Source organism: Stylophora pistillata, chromosome 4 (assembly GCF_964205215.1).
Source record: "Stylophora pistillata chromosome 4, jaStyPist1.2, whole genome shotgun sequence".
In the NCBI taxonomy this organism is placed as follows: domain Eukaryota; kingdom Metazoa; phylum Cnidaria; class Anthozoa; order Scleractinia; family Pocilloporidae; genus Stylophora; species Stylophora pistillata.
Genome location: NC_142522.1, coordinates 22,450,154 through 22,466,945, shown reverse-complemented (window position 1 = coordinate 22,466,945; position 16,792 = coordinate 22,450,154). Strand labels below are relative to the sequence as shown.

Below are 16,792 nucleotides of genomic sequence, written 5' to 3'. Positions count from 1 at the left end.
TGGGGTGAGGTGGGGTTTTTCATCTCGGGACATCTAAGAATTATTCACAATGACACACGCTTATAGAAATCAATTTTCAAAATATCCAAACAACTTCATGGCTGTGCTAGTAGAAAAATTGCATGGAGCGCAGTGCTCTGAAACTGTGAAATCCAGGGTGACCAGCATATAAGATTCCTGAGTCGTCCAAGAGTAAAAGTAGGGCGCCAGGGGGCGCTAGGGGGCGCCAGGGGGCCCCAGAGTACTGCTAGGCCACAGCCCTGAACTTAATACTTTAGTGTACTTTCAAACAGTGCCATTCTTTTTAGAATATCAAATATGCAAGGTATCTAAAGCTCTTTATTACAATTTCTTTAAAAATAAAAAGACACAGGGTAGAAGGGTTATTTACATAAATACAGTTTTATCTTTTTTTCTTGCCACTGAGGTTATCTTTTCCTGCGAAGTGCCTGAGTTTTGCCCGTACTCAAAGCTGAATCTGAGCCAGCAATGCTGGCTGGAAGAGAAAACAAATGTTCTCCAAAGTATTTGGTTGCCAGGTCTCGTTTTGGAAGAGTTTGCTGAGCTCCCCTTGACTTGGACAAAGGTCGTTTTGAAGAATGGGATGAACGAACCTGACGGACCCTGACGCCACTTAAAATATATAAAAAAAAAAAATACGGTTAACCTTTGAACCCTAGGAGTGAAATCCACTGCCTCCTTACAATATCACCCCTGAATCAAACTTTAAGGTCATGAGAAGAAAGGAAATGATCACCAACTATAGAAGCTCTTGATTGTTAAACAAATTCTCCTTGTTAGCACCTCAGGAAATGTATGCATAACAGTATATATATGTGATACAATGAAATATATGAAGTTCATATATTTTGAACTGCGGTATTAGATACGTATGATGCACGATCCTCGCAGTAGATAGTGCTATTTAAGCAATAGCGAAAATCAGACCTGAAAAAAATCAGGCCTGTACGGGACTCGAACCACTGACCTCTGCGATACTAGTGCAGCGCTCTACCAATTGAGCTAACAAGCCAACTGGGAGCAGGCCGTTAAGTTGATTCGTAATGAAAGGGTTTATTACGAATCAACTTAACGGCCTGCTCCCAGTTGGCTTGTTAGCTCAATTGGTAGAGCGCTGCACTAGTATCGCAGAGGTCAGTGGTTCGAGTCCCGTACAGGCCTGATTTTTTTCAGGTCTGATTTTCGCTATTGCTTAAATAGCGCTATCTACTGCGAGGATCGTGCATCATAAGTATATATATGGAGTGTTACAACGAATTTGGGGCCAGCGGTCCGTTCACGTGGCGGGGTTCAGTCCCCTCCCGTCAACATATATATTGTAGTGTTCGCGCGTAAAGCTTCTTTATGTTACGTAGTTTGGTGTTGCTTGTCTTTAAGCTGCGTCTCGCGTTATTTCATGATCCAAGCCGTCAGGTGTATTTTATGTTTTCATTTCGCCAGGTTTATATCGTTTATTATTTTGTTTATGCCATTTATTTTCCGTAGTTAGACTTAGTGTATTTTAATTTTGTTATAGAAACCACTGGTCGAGAAATAAACTTATTACACGACTCGGGCATTCAGAGGGCCAATTACTAAAATCAACCAATCAAAATGCTCTATTGTCGGTCCAATATTCTCTAAGTATTGGACCGGGCACTGTCCCGAATGGTCCCGAATGATACTGCACTTGCGTCCCTTTGAACTTCAGTCGTATCATAAATCTCTTATTGACCAAGCTTGCTCGGGACTGTACTGGAAGAATATCGGCCCTCGGTCTTTTTTGTACGGACCTCGCTGCGCTCGGTCCATACTGTCAAGACCTTGGGCCGATATTCTCCCAGTACAGCCCTCGCGCTTGGTTAATAAGATATATGTATATGGTTCGGATAGCCCATTGAGTGATGTTACCGGTGCGTACGTTACATGGAGAAAACACAAACTGATGTTCCTTTGGGTGAAAAGGGTTAAGAATCCTTCAGTTTGATGGGTTTATATGCTGTGTCTTACAGTTTAGTTTAGTAACTGTGCTTGCACTGAGCTCATCAGGATAATCACAATAAACAACCTTTCCAGTTAAAATAAATTCTACATTATGAACCCTGAAATTATTTTAAGTGTCTCTTCTTGCAGTTTTCAAAACCGCCACAGGACAATGAAGAAGAGTGGTCCATCTTAAAATTTGCAATTTCTGAGTCTCTTTAATTAAACATTTCCTAAGATATAATTTTATCAATAGACCCCACAGAAATTCCAAGCTAGGCAGAAATCCCAATCTTTACACTAATTCATGCCACCCTTACATGTTTCCAGAACAGTCTAAGAGTTAATTTTATTGAATTTCACTCTTAAAAAAATTACAACCTAGCAAAAACAGCTCAACGAATTTAAGATGAATTTGGAGTTGTATTTCTATGATGCAGAAGGGAACTACTTTTATAATCAATATTTAACAATTATTCCACGAGCGCGTGTTGGATATGAGATGATAGATAGCCAACGAGGCGCGTAGCGCCGAGTTGGCTATAATCATCTCATATCCAACAAGTGCGAGTGGAATAATTGTTTTATTAAAAACGTTAAATTAAATTATTAAATTTTATTAAATTTTTAGCTCCCTTTTAATTTTAAGCTGACACGTACGCTTACCATATTTGTAGATTATGGTATATTGGCTGATATACCATAATGGCTAAGCCAATAAAAAGTCTTGAATTGCATTATCCAATGATCTAGTTTTTAATAAATATATTTATTATATGGCTGTGTCTCACAAGGACTGGGAACTACCGAATTCACGAATTTGATTGGCTGAAATCAATATTGAAAGCGGTCTAGATTTTCCCATCTAGACCAGCATCTAGACTGGTCTAGAAAAAAAAGGTACACATAATATAAAAAATTGGCATATAAGGCACAACCATATAATAAACATCTTATTAACTGAGCTAGGTCGGTCTGTATGGGAGAATCGTATCTTGACCTCGGTCGCTGGTACAGATCTCGCTGCGTTCGGTCTGTACTGGCGACCTCAGTCAAGATTCTCCCATACAGACCTCCCACTCAGTTAATGAGAACCAAATAAGCTGTACAACCCCTCTGCTTGTGAAGTTTAGCCCCCATAATATTTCTATACAGTCAGTTAATGTATCTCTTTACCTGTCCTCAGATCCCTCTGGTGAGACAAATATTTCTGACTCTTGTTTTATGATACTTTTTTCCACTGCTGTTGGCTGGTGTGCCAAATCATACTCAATTTCCTTCTGCTTAGAAGTGCAAAACTTACAAGGAGTTTCTCCATTCACTATAAATAAATGAATAGATAGGTAAGTTATGAATAACAAAAAATTAACAAATTCTCCAAAAATAAGCCCTAAAATGGTACCGTACACAGAAGTTTGGAGGATTTTGTTAACAATCTCTTAAGTAATTTTGTGAGTCTATTTTATCTTTAGTTAAAGTTTGCTTTAAGTTTTTCAATGTATTAGTGCATGACAAGGTAAAGAAAACAAGAGAAGGAGGGTACAAGTGTATTACTACTAACACTTTCAGCCTTTGTTACAGAACAACTCTGATATGAAAAGAGAAGAGAAAAGAGAGAAAAGAATAGAAAATGAACTGCAGCAATATTCCTGTCGGTATAAAATGTTTCCATTAAATTGTCAGTTGAAGGGGATTTTTATACCAACTGAACACGGCAAGTTGTGTTTTCAGTGAAATCAAGACTTTTTTGACAATACAAAAAGTAGTTCAATTGACCCAACGTTTTGAAATTTTCTTTTCTTTCCCTCGTCAGTTTTCTCTTCTCTATTCTCTTTTCTTGCCTTCATTTCATTTCCCATTTCTTTGATACTTTTATAACTAAACAACAACTACCTGCTCTTAGAAATGAATTAGGATTGCCAGTCCTCTTGGCATAATCAAGTGGTACATCACCACTGCCATCCTGCGCATTCATGTCTGCCCTGTGTTTAATCAGGCAGCTAACACTTTGTAAGTGAGCTCCTAATGCAGCTAAATGGGCTGGTGTTGCACCACAACCTAGAGGAAACAAGCCAACAAGGTGGGTATTACTTCCCTAATTCGTAAATTATTGCACTGCATGAATTGTCTCATATGTCAAGATGAATTAACTCAATCAGCAGATGTGTTTCCTCCCAATACATTTATATTATACAATCATGTAATCTACCTAAACGTGGCTGTTTGTAGAGTTTAGGTCTTTTTTGTAATAATTATGAAAGCAGTGAATTTTTGCCAGGATTGTTTACATGTAGTTTAGTCATCTCTCTTAAGTATATGTAAGACAATCTGTTTTTTACAAACACATGATAGTAAAGAAGTGCTTAAGTGTGGGGCAGTAATAAACCTCTGGTGAAAGAAAAAAACATTACCATCTCTGATGTTGGGATTTGTTCTGTTTTCCAGGAGCCAGTGGACACATTCTGTAGAACCATTTTGAGCAGCCTAAAATTGATCATTAAACTGTTAATGCAGTCTAAAATAAAAAAAAAACAACAACAACACACAAACTGACATAAAAAAACTGAACTCAAACACACAAGTTAAACATTCAGATCTCTACAATAGTACTGTAACCTACCACATGAAGCAAAGATTTTCCAGATCTGTCCCTAACATCTATTTTTGCCAACCCTGAACCCAACAGAAACACCAAACAGTGGCAGTCATTATGTGCTGCAGCATAATGTGCTGGCACACATCCTGCTGTATCTCTAGAATTGACATCAATGTCACTGTGTGCAAGAGTTTTCAAAGCTTCCAAGCCCCCAGCACTTGCTGCATAGTGAGCAGGTGTGCGTCCTTGATCATCAACACAGGTAACCTCAACATCATTTTCTATGAGACACCTGATGTGAAATGAAAAACATTACACCTTCAAGGTTTTCATTAAAAGATAAAATAACAAGAAATCAGTTAAATTAAGTAATAAGAGAATATTTTCTTGATCATGTGAATTATAAAAATTTATGTACTTTAGGCCACCAAATTTAGCCAGAAAATTGTGCATTACAGCTTGAGAATTCTCTGATCTTTCATGCCTGCACGACGAATACAGTGCATCTTTTAATCCTTTCACTCCAGATCTCAGAACATGTCCTTTATGGGAAAGAATTTTATTTGCAGCCCTGTAATAACACAAATATCATTTAGTACCTTAAGGCAAAGCAATGATTTTTCATTGCTGCCAAGTGAGCTGGAGTACGTCCCTGTTTATCCTCTAATACCATGTTACTACCAGTCATTATCAAGATTTCAAGACATTCACTTTCACCATGATATGCAGCAAGATGAGCACTAGTTTGTCCATTAGAGTCAGCAACATTGATATCTGTGATATGTTTCAGAAGTTCTTTCATCACATGAGTGTGACCACCAATACACGCTTCATGGAGGGGGGTCCTTTGCACACTGCTGCCTTTGATAGGATCTGCACCTGCCTAAAACACATGATTAGTTCCATAAAAGTCTTTTTCAAGTGGTTGTTTCCCCCCAAATTTTTTTATCCCATTTAATCGCGAATTTAAAGGTAATATTTGAGTGCTATAAATCTGCGAGCCAGCGAGCCAAGGGGCGAGCCATGTGAGTCATGTGAGCCACAGTCAAAATGTTAAGAATCTTATTTGTTACATTTACTTTAAATTTATTTGTTACATTTACTTTTATTTGTTACACATACTCTTCGAAGAACAAATTCATAGAAAAACACGGCATCAAGGCAATTGTTTCAAACTGATGAAATCCTAAGCAATCTTTTTGCATCTCCATGCAGATCCTGAATGAAATCAACCAAAAATGTCCATAAAAAATCAATCACTTACATTGAACTGACGATTTTTCAAGTACTGAAAGATGACAGCAGTCAATGTTGACAGACTAAATCCGATTTGAGAAGAAGCGGCGTGGTAGAAGCATTTACTGTCAGCTGGTGGGTTGAACGCTATTTCTAAACCAGCTTCTGCTACTCTAGTGCGAGTTTTGAAGAAAGACTTGTCTGAGGGAAGAGACAACCACATACCGCAGTCAGTCAACCGATAGAGTTTTGATAACTCTGATTCACTAAAGAGCGAAACTGTTAAAATTATGCAATTTACTCACCATTCTTGACGCTGATACACGGAGTTGCCCTGGAAGTACTGTTCCCTTTTCTCTTGAATAATTTTCCACATGGATATCAATGAATGACAGGAGTCCATTCAACTACCCATTTGAGTAGCGGTAGGGCGATGGAGCTGTACGTTTTTCTCAGAAAATTTTTTCACTTAAGTCTTGAACCTTAATTAATTTTTGTCACATTGTTTTTATTTTTTGTGGATCCTGAGCGATTTGAATAGATAAAATTTTCTCTAATAACAAAAATATGACAGCCATTACTATGATGCAAGACTTGTTATGATATGTATGATACACAATCCTCGCAGTGGAGAGCGCTATTTATGCAATAGCGAAATCAGACCTGAAAAAAAAATCAGGCCTGTACGGGATTTGAACCACTGACCTCTGCAATACTAGTCCAGCGCTCTACCAATTGAGCTAACAAGCCAACTGGGAGCAGGCCTTTAAGTTGATTCATAATAAACCTGTGATGATAAATCGCAGAGGTCAATGGTTCGAATCCCGTACAGGCCTGATTTTTTTCAGGTCTGATTTCGCTATTGCATAAATAGCGCTCTCTACTGCGAGGATCGTGTATCATACGTACCTACAACTGCAGTTCAAAATATATGAACTTCATATATTCATTGTAACTTAGTATGATGTACAGAAGGTTTGAGCATTTTTCATATTTGACGCACCAGCAATAGTTCTGACAACCGAAGCGAGATTAGGATTTTTTCTGGGAATATTTCAATTTTAAGCACTTTTGCAGCTAAATTTAAAATTAATTTCCGAAGGAAAGAGAGAGTACCCTGGGAGCGAGGTTGTACCGTGTATGCTAGTCCCCAGGATCATCTCTGCTTTCAAGATGGCGGGTGGGTGGTTTAAAGCGATAGTTTAGTGATAGTCAGGCGCAAAATGATCAATGACCTCCCAGTCCCTAGACCAATCGAAGAAAAAAGAAAATACTTGCAAACATGGCTCGCATGGCTCGCATGGCTCACATGACTCGCATGGCTCGCACCGCGGCTCGCATTGCAGCTTGCACTGCGGCTTGCATGGCTCGCACCGCGGCTCACATGGCTTGCACCGCGGCTTGCATGGCTCGCTGGCTCGCATGGCTCGCTGGCTCGCAGATTTTGCAGACCCTAATATTCTGTTTCTTTTGCCTATACATGTCACAGGGGTAGGGACCTTACATTAACAGATGGGCCCTAAATAGAATTATAAAACTGCTTCTCCCTCATAAAAGATTTAGCCTATACTTTTGCAATCTGTTTTAAAGGGGTTTGTAGGTTCACATCAATGGCATCGCTGTGAGGAATTTAGCTACAACCTGTACATGTGCATTTTTGGAAAAAAGATTTAATTCAAAGAATGTTCAACATCCCAACCGAATCTAGACGCTAGGTCAGTCAACCCAGTAACGAATCACTCGTCATTTGACTAAACGTACCCATAGTTCGCTCTATTAATCAATATGACTTACCCTAAGAAGCTGTCTAACAACCGTCAGATGCCCATACCCCGCGGCGCGATGCAAAGCGGTCCTCTGAGCTCGATGGCCTCCAGCTTTCTCGTTCACATCGATATCTTTATCCAAAAGTAGTCGGGCTACAGAATCTGAATCACCTCTTTCCGCCGCCTCTTGCAACGGAGGCAAGGAGAAACTGACAAAATCCGATGGCAACGGTGGATTAAGGTCTTCGCTCTTTGCACTAATGTCCTCTTCGCCAAGTTCGAAGTCTTTCGCTCGACTTGCCGTCAAAGATGTGTACAGACTAAGATCAAAAGTGCGTGCACTATCTGCTTCTCTGACTGACATTGCTCAAAGTCGATTTTTTTTTTTCAAACACAGTTACTTCCAATGAAAACAGACGCCATTTTGTTTCCTAGGACCCAATCTTTTTGGCAAACTCGGTCATATTCTCAGCTGACAAAGCATCCTGGGCTCTAGTCTCGCTAGACACTTCACTTGACAGATGGTCTTCAGGAGCTATGTAAATTAAACATCGAATTGTCCAAAATGTCATTGGTTGAATTGCTTGCCAAATATGTTTACACTGCCGTAATTAGGCTCCAGCGCTCTTTAGCCTATTTACCGGACTTAGCGTCTTATTATCGTCCACCATGACTACCGGCCAAGCTTCAACTTAGCGACTTAGCCAACTCGAAAACAAAGCGTCAATCTTCGGTGATTTCCCGCTATGAGATTGAGGTGGATGATATTTTGTCTTCTCTTTGCCAATTATGTTGACTGTGTGATGGAATTTCCCCCTCTTCCTCAAGGAAAGCCTTACAATATAAAAGGCGAAGAGGATTCTTGGAGTTTAAATGGTCTTACAAGTATTGCAAATGGTATAGCTTTGACGCTAAGAAATCAAGCGCCTTACGGTAAGGATTGATTACATTTGTACTGGTTCTACGCGTGACTAGTTTGACCCTTTCTACCGGGAAAACAACCCGCTGTTTACACAAGACACTTTTAATTAGACCTTACTTTAACTCGCGATGCCATTCACAGAATCACAGTTACAGTGTCACTTTTTGAAAAGTGACTATGCGCGTGTGCTACCTCTCGACTCCAATGCGAAATGCGCTCTAAAAAAGCGAAAAAACCACTATAATTTTTTGAACACGTTTCCAAGAGTCCAATGGGGGCTTCTCGGCATGCGGTAAAGTAAATATATTCTTATGGTTGAGACATCATTAGAGCCAGCTTCATTGCACATTATGCTATTGTGTACAATAGCTATCGCTGCGAGGAATTAACTCAGCCACACGCAGTACTCTTTGGTTATGTTGTATTTTGAAATAAGGGTTTTGTGGTAGTTCTTTTGTTCCAGGGTTATGGAACAAAAGAACAAAGAACAAAGGAAACATCAAAACAAAACAAAATTTCAGCTTGGAAATGTACTTTGTATTTCGTTGACTGAGTGGGAGGGACAGATAGGAAAATATTTGGCTCAAGATTATGATGCATACGGACCAAGTGCAGTGAGGTCCATGCCTCATGACAGGGAGCCAAATATTTCCCTGTCTGACCTGACCAAACTCAGTTAATAAGCATTTTATCATATGACCACTAAGTGTTGAAAATTTCAATCTAAAGAGGGCATGATAGGAGGGCACACACAGCCATATACCAGGGTTGTCAGTAGGGTTCTGAGTAGCAGGTTCTGTCCATAAAGTAAGCGGCTACAGCAAGGCATGCACACTATTCAAGGAGGGTGTGGAGGGACGTCGGCCCTCTTTCATCGGGGGTTCAGTCGCTTCTGGGGAGACCTCCCCCAGGAAATTTTTGCCAAAAATGATACTCTGAAATGCAATCTGGGCCTATTTTCAGCAAGGTACCAACTTCCATCTCTTAAAAGCAGAATTAATTAGACTTGCCTAAAAGCCATGTTCCCAATTTGTCAATCTCAACTACAGTGCAGTTCGCCAAATTTGACTTCTCTCACGAAATTCACAGTTACTAAAATGTCTTTTGAATAATTTAAAACCCGGTGAAAATAAAAGGTCAAGAGCCCACAAAAATGAAATGAACATCTTACTAATTTAAATTAACAGAGGCTCCATCGTGTCTTGTGGATAAATTTGGCGATCGTCGTGTTTGTATTAATACGCATTTGGCTGCAAGTTTTCGTTTTGCAAATAAAGCTCAACTTATTTTAAAATTATCCTTCTTCATTTCAATATTAGTATTAGCCTTGGTATTTCTTTTTGATTGTTTAAGCGAAGAGCCAGCACAAAAAACGTAAATGTAAATAGTGAGTAAAGTTAATCAGGCTTTACATAATTTTCACACTGTCGTAATAAACAAAAGTGTTACTAAAGCAACACGAAAGAAAGGATAATTCGAATGAAAGAAAAAAAGTATCACAAAAGTACAGAAACAATACGTGACCAACCGCCTCCCAGTTAGCTCAATGGATAGAGCGCTGGACTGTTGTGCAGGAGGTCAAGGGTTCGAGCCCGGGCCGGACCAACACTCAGGATCTTAAAATAATTGAGAAGAATTTGCTGCCTTTCTGTAACATTGAGAAATGGTTAGATATTCTAGTCTTCTCAGATAGGGACAAATAAATGGAGGTCCCGTCTCCTGCAGGGTTGGGGTAGGAGACGTTAATTTCCCACACACAAGATTACTGTGTGATGGATGTCCTCCCCTGGGGTGGGATGGATAGGTTTATTGGGCCCGCAGTAATCAGTGCAAGCTGTTGCGGTGTCCCTGCCGGTTGGCGAAGCTAAATGAAATAAAATAAAATGAATTTGGCTGGGAATCGTGTCCGGAGACTCTCCGGAAACTATAGCAAGCCCTGTTACAAGATAACCAGTGAACCAGAATGACTTCTCTTTTTGCCGCATCGGTGTATTGCATCCGTGGTCTGTCCACTAACTGATATTTTTTTCCCACACAATGCAAAACGTGCAAAGGACAAGTTTTTGTCAATGATTACCTTGTTGCCCATTGTCTTGCCCGTCGTCATCTTCCCTCGTCCTCTTCTTTTTTAATGAAATCAACCAAAGCCCTACTTCGTTTCACTCCACCGCCTCCGTTCGCCATAACTGAAACCAAGTATTGACTAATGCATTCTCTAATTGTACTGACTGACGCTTTTGCAAGCGCGGCCAATTGCGTTGACATCTGTGGCATGCACCCATTTTATTGTACTTTATAGGCAAAATAACTCTTTCATTGCCTCTGTTCCGATTTGGCTTCCGACGAATTATTGACTGAACAATTTTATTTCCACAATACCATACCTAGAACAAACCTAGCTGTCAGAGTAGCTGGCACAGTATTCGGAATAGCTGGTGAAATGTGCTGGTTGCCGGCTTAACTAGACAACCTTGATATACCAGTGCAACTTTGAGCGCAAAATTCAGGAATTATGATTTATCCTTTATTTTTTTGAGTGAGAACAAGAAACTGCCAATTCCTTGAAAATGCAATTTTTTTTCTCATTTTTGTTTTCCTTTAAGTTTTTGAAACAAATTTAAAGCAAAGTGAGGGAAGCAGGGTGGGACATTTTTTTTTTCCTAGACTGATTCACATCAACCCGTCCAGCACAACACAGTCAGCTTTGTTATGTTTTCAGGTTAGAAGAATTCTAAGACAGTATAACACACAAGATGTGGGTCCAACAACTCAGATTATATTCATAAGAGCACATGGCAATACAAGGGGCTGCTATATGCTATGTGGGCTCACAGAATTTTCCAACACTAAACAGTCAATATTAAACATCTTAATCACTATAACAAGCTTTTACTAACTAAAGTTTTTCTATGGGATTATGCAAGCAGGGCTAGACAGGTCATTTGATAAATCTGTATATCTGAACTGTATATCAACTGCATCTTATATAAAGTCTGTCGTGAACCATATGGCTGTAAACTTATAGCTATGGACTTTACAGCATTGTAATGAACAATTTCATTCATAACCTTGAGAAGGGGGTAGGGAAAGACAAAAAACACCTACCCAAGAATGCTGTTTAGTTTTGCTTCACTGCATTTCCAGATGAGTTTGTTCCAAAATTGGATGTAGCTGTCTTCTGACAAAAACTCACATGTGTGTAGGGGATAACTGAAATGGTGAGGAGTAATCAGTAATCAGTAAGGAAATATGAGCTGATATTTGCCACCCTCAGTATCTTCCAAATAAATATCCATAGGAGAAGCTGCTCTTAATCCCATTGATGATGCATCTTCTATTTGATCATGGTCCTTATTTAAGAGCAGACAAACCACAACTGTGCTTAAATGTGTACTCATGATAAACGCATCTTAAGTGAAAAGCTTTTCCCAAAGCCAGTTTGTAACACTGTCAGGTGATCTTTTTTGGAGACCAGAGTGGAAATTGTATCTTTTGCTTTTCTTGTAATGTGGATGACGTAGCATGTTCCAATAAATGCTCCAGAGCCATCTTTAGGGCAGAATTGAAACTGTCATTTTCACCTTTTGACAAAGTTTCCCATCCTTTTTTTCTATAAGAGCCAAATGAAACAGTTTGGCTTGTAATTGACTGGTCTAGTTAAACTACACCAATCAGAAGTTCAGTTTACGGGTGAACAGAGTTTCCTAAAAGAATAATGACTTTAGGCAGACATGATTTCTTTTGCCCTAGCGTGCAGAGCAGGTGTTCTAGTAAAGTTTGGGCGAAAATCAGACCACAGGAAAAATGGAGCGAGGCGAAAAATTAGGAGGTGAGGGGAGGGGGAGAGGAGAGAAGGGAATGCCTGCCAGCACTTAATGATGTTTTCAAATACGCCTCCAGATTAATTATGCATTCCGAAATTTGAGCTTCGAGAAAACAAATAATCAAGGAACGGCATATTTCCAGGGGAAATAAAGGTTAACACACGTGGAATGATGTCAAATACAAATAATAACACGAACATTCATGGAAGCAAAGGCGAACGATTATTGTGGATTTTGAGTTAAATTCAGAAAACCAGGGACAGAAAAGTCTTCTTTCCTATCTTTCAAAAATAAATTAATAAATAAATTAAATAATATTTAAGCCATCGAAAAGATAAGACTCGACTGGAATCGTTCTTGTGGATATTTATGAGCAAGTTGGTCAAAACTGTTCAGAATGATGCTGCAACCTGTGTGCACGTACAGTTATAAATTTAGGACAGCTTTACAGCTTTATAAAGAGTAAAACAATCCAGATTTCAACTCCATCTAAGTGTATAAAGGAAGGGGGAAAAAGACCATTAGTGAGCCCTTCTTGGTGAAGATCAGAAGCTGCCAAACTAAAAAGTGTTTCGCGCGGTCATGCCAGGACCAAACAGCAATTCGAACTGCAAGAGCTCTGCTTCTCCCATTGTAATTTGGCTTAATGCTCCTGCTTTGAGGCCCAAAAAATTCTCTTTGGATACTTGGTCCTCTAGAATACTTTTCAAAGGATGAACAACGATTACAGTACAGTTTTTCTTTAGCATCTCCTTCCTTACAGCTATAACGAGCAGTTAGAAAATAAGGATTTTACCAAAGCCAGTCGGCGAAACAGGTAGTAAATCGCCCCCATAGACAAGTTGCCTCAAACTGTGTAGTTGTTGAAGTTTGAGATCAAATCAAAATTCAGTAAACGACTCCTGATAAATCCAAAGAAATGTTTAGCGCCCTCATGAAGTCTTGTTCGAAGGATTCGGCCATTTTAAAAGTGCTACAATGGTTGTGTAATGTAGCAAGATTGATGTCTATCAATCAGACTAAACATGAAAAGCCAATCAGAAGCATTCGTTCGTCCGTGAACGAGTGTTTGAAAATAACAATAAGTGCTGGCAGGCGTTCCCTTCTCTCCTCTCCCCCCACCTCCTAATTTTTCACCTCGCTCCGTTTTTCACGCGGTCTAATTTTCGCATAAACAGATACCCTCTCCTTCCTTTTCATGGTCACTCACCCCTTTAGTTCTATTTTTTTTTTCTCTTCCTAACCTTCCACTGTGGTAAAACTCAAAGATGGCAGATCTAATGCTCTTTAAGAACATACTGAGCAGTTCCTCCCCAGCCTTCTCTGTAGTCTGTTTCACTTATTTTCACTCAAGGTTAATAACATGCTGTTAGGAGGTTAATGCTGATTGGCTTTTGTTGCATTCTTTAAAGTGACAGCGTTATGCATGATATTTGTTGTTTGCACTTACCACACTTTGACATCATCTGTGACTTATTTCTGGACTGATGCACTGCAGCATGGAATCTATTTGTTGTGTAGATGTTGTAGTTCAATTTTATCCTTGGTTCAAATTTTATTTTCCTTTGTTTCAAACTCATTATCATACATTAACATGACCGAGAACAAAGGAAAAATAATAAAATTTGAACCAAGTATAAAATTGAACTACAACACATTTATTAACATAGAAGCATATTATGCTTCTAAGTTAATAAATGTACCTACTTTTTGATTTTTTTTGCAGAAATCATTGGAAATGCCTTAAGTTATGCACTTGGTAAAGGAGGAAAGTCTCCTGAAATCTCAGAGGTTTGTGAAATTGATTAACTTTCCCTTAAAATTGATAAAGGAGGTAAAGATTATAGTCCACTCATAGTGGTTATATTTTACATATATAGCTACATGCAAATTTTTTGTCATGATGGTGAAATTATATCAAACAAGAGATGTTACCTATAAGTCAGTTTTAGAACAGGGCCATGTTCATTAGGCATTGGAGATCAGAGAATTCTCTGGCAACTATGCAGAATTCTCAGGCTAAATTAGACGGCTGGTTGGGCTGTATTACTTAATACTTTTATTCAGATGTGGAGCCGTTATGAACTAGGATTATATTTGGCAAAAATGCTTTCTTTCTTTCTTTCTTTAAGCAAATGCATGGAACGTTTTAAACAAACAATCAGTGTTTGTTCAAAACAATGTTTTTTTGAGTCATGTCACGGACGTAACATGCTGGACGTAATCATATTTTTACAAATTTTAACATCCTGTCAACGTGAATTTAACTTGAAGCTACTGACTTTAAATGGCTAAATAAGAAGCGAATGAAAATATAAATGAACTTTGTTCAAGTGCTGGGAGAATTAACCTAAAAGATTAAATGAATTGGGACACACAAATATATTATAGAAAAACTTGTTGACGACCTGCAGCTGCGTATTAAGTACTATTACACACAAAATTCTTGTTCTAAGAGTTAAAGAATACGTTGGAAAAATAATAGAGAAAGGCATGAAAAGAAAACTTGGCCAAATTTTAGTGGATAAACTGAACTTAATTTATGGGAAAAATATGATTTTTGTGATGTCAACTGCTATGCAAATTGGAGACGTTTATCATATCATGATATGGGTCCATATGAGTATCAAATTACTGCTATAACAAAATGCAAATCTCCATTTTAACCAATTCCTGGTAAATAGAAACACTATAATTTGTAACCGTATAAGGATCAAAAATGGTATATCCATTGATAATGATCCTTCTCATGCATTCAAGAAATCGTTCAGTAAACAAGAAATGTGGTAATTTTTGCCGAAACTGAGTGAATTCCATCTAGCATGCCGGTTGCCAACAGGCTGGTTGGAATAAGTTTTCTCACCTCTTGTGCTTTTGCTAAAAGCATGGAAAGTGATGTCATTGGAGACTCACACAGTGGAGTTGATGAGTAGACTTAACCCTTTCCCTCCTGAAAATGACTCCCCCCCTTTCATGTGAAAGTTCATGATGCAGTGTATATCATTTGAGGAGAGAGATTGTGAGTATTTGATATGACTTTAGGAGTAAAAAGGTTAGAGCTCTTGATTTAACCTTACTTACTTGCTTGCTAACCAAATTCAAAGAACAAAACAGTAAGGTATGCACTGTTTTAAAATCAGCAACTGGGAACGAAATTTTACCTCAGATTACAGGAAATAGCATTTTAGAAGGTTTAAATATCCACAATTTTCCAAGGGGGGGGCATGCCCCCAAAACCCCCTTGAGGGGAACAAGCTTTGCTTGTTCCATGAAAGAGCTGTGCTCATTCAGACTGCCTCTCCTGCTACTTCCCATTCTCCTGCTACTCTAATTTTGAATGAAAATTCTGTAGAAACATTATTTTTAAGTTTTAGCTTACAGTTGTGAAGCTTCTTAATTATAATAATTTCTCAAAGAAATATTTGATTTATACTTAATATTTTTCCCCCAAACAAGGACTCTCTTTACCCTTACTGTTCAGCTGCCATGCACATGGCTCCAACCACTTTTTGCAAGTCTCCAGTAAGGAGCCAAAATGTACCTCAAGACAAAAATTATAGCTGAAATTATAATCATTATGATTGATTTTCATCTAACATGAAGGGCTTGACACTAACTTTTCAACTTAATTACTAGCCAAGTGGTAAGTGACAACTTAAATGTTACAACAATTAATTTCTGTTTGTTTACTAGCCAAACTGGCTGGTGGAAATTGAAACCCACTAGCCAAAACTGAATTTCTACAGTACAGTCTGTGGCTTGTTGGCTACCATTAGTGTCCAGGCCTGACATGTTGTACATAATTATTAGATTTTTCAGTAGCCAGCCATAATAAAACAGTGGCTAGTGGTAAACACGTGATTCTTCCAAGGATACAAGCATCTATTTCACTAAAATCCACTCCACTTGCTTTAAGTTATTTTTTTCCTGTCCAGTTTTATTCAGACTTTTTGGGTAAATAAGAAATGAAGCTAATAATAAGTTTGAAATTAATTGCACATTGATAAAAGTTTTTCACTGTTTTGTCACATTAGAGTAGCCAGCACTACAGAAACCAGTAGCCAGTGAAAATTTCAGTGACTGGTACTTGTGGAGAACACTAATAAGTGTTGCAAAGCCTATTGAAGAATTTTGCTGTCATGATCTATTGCTGCATGTTGTTGTAAACAGTGCCTTTTTGAATACATTGCAGGTGATTGACTATGAAGTTCCTATGATAGTGCTGGCATCCCTCTCTTTGATTGCTGCATTGATTATGCCCATTGTTGGTCTAGTGTTTTGCTGTTGTCGCTGTAGAGGAAAATGTGGCAGCATTATTTATGATGATGATGAACTCAAACAGCATCCCACTAAAGAAAGAATAGGGTACTCTCTTGGAATCCTTCTTTGTGCATTTTTACTGATGTAAGTGTGAATTTTGAAGTATTTCTTCATTTTGCTTTATTCACAAATACAAGTATGTCCA

At 38.6% G+C, this 16,792-nt stretch overlaps 2 protein-coding genes across 8 annotated transcripts in view; one reads left to right on the top strand and one right to left on the bottom strand.

Moving 5' to 3' along the window:
* Positions 1 to 321: 321 nt before the first annotated feature.
* LOC111323642 (uncharacterized) lies at positions 322 to 8,059 on the bottom strand. 2 transcript variants are annotated; one of them, XM_022927039.2, is made up of 7 exons: positions 7,610 to 8,059; positions 5,179 to 5,462; positions 4,604 to 4,871; positions 4,395 to 4,467; positions 3,877 to 4,041; positions 3,160 to 3,304; positions 322 to 633 (listed from the first exon to the last, which is right to left on the bottom strand). In XM_022927039.2, exons 1-7 carry the CDS (start codon positions 7,943 to 7,945, stop codon positions 429 to 431), a joined length of 1,476 nt encoding a protein of 491 aa, XP_022782774.2. In that variant the 5' UTR covers positions 7,946 to 8,059; the 3' UTR covers positions 322 to 428. The 2 variants fall into 2 exon arrangements, with proteins under 2 accessions (XP_022782774.2, XP_088612696.1); XM_088756570.1 differs by lacking the exon at positions 7,610 to 8,059 and adding an exon at positions 5,844 to 6,449.
* Positions 8,060 to 8,065: 6 nt separating this feature from the next.
* Positions 8,066 to 16,792, top strand: part of LOC111323640 (prominin-1) — a 28,735-nt gene continuing 20,008 nt past the window's right edge. For 3 of the 6 annotated variants that reach the window (XM_088756565.1, XM_022927036.2, XM_022927038.2), the window contains exons 1-3: positions 8,182 to 8,514; positions 14,054 to 14,118; positions 16,520 to 16,731. In XM_088756565.1, coding sequence (XP_088612691.1) covers positions 8,328 to 8,514; positions 14,054 to 14,118; positions 16,520 to 16,731 — 464 coding nt within the window. In that variant the 5' untranslated portion in view covers positions 8,182 to 8,327. Of the gene's footprint in view, positions 8,515 to 14,053; positions 14,119 to 16,519; positions 16,732 to 16,792 lie in introns of those variants that run through there. The other 3 variants (XM_088756566.1, XM_022927037.2, XM_088756567.1) reach the window with 3 other exon arrangements.

Bases quoted from the DNA above. Each gene is read 5' to 3' on its own strand.
- LOC111323642 (XM_022927039.2), bottom strand. From the start codon at position 7,945: ATGTCAGTCAGAGAAGCAGATAGTGCACGCACTTTTGATCTTAGTCTG. The intron at 4,042-4,394 runs GTAATGTTTTTT...TGTTTCCTCTAG, and splicing joins AAATCCCAACATCAGAGATG to GTTGTGGTGCAACACCAGCC. The intron at 634-3,159 runs GTAAAGAGATAC...ATATATTTTAAG, and splicing joins CCAGAGGGATCTGAGGACAG to TGGCGTCAGGGTCCGTCAGG.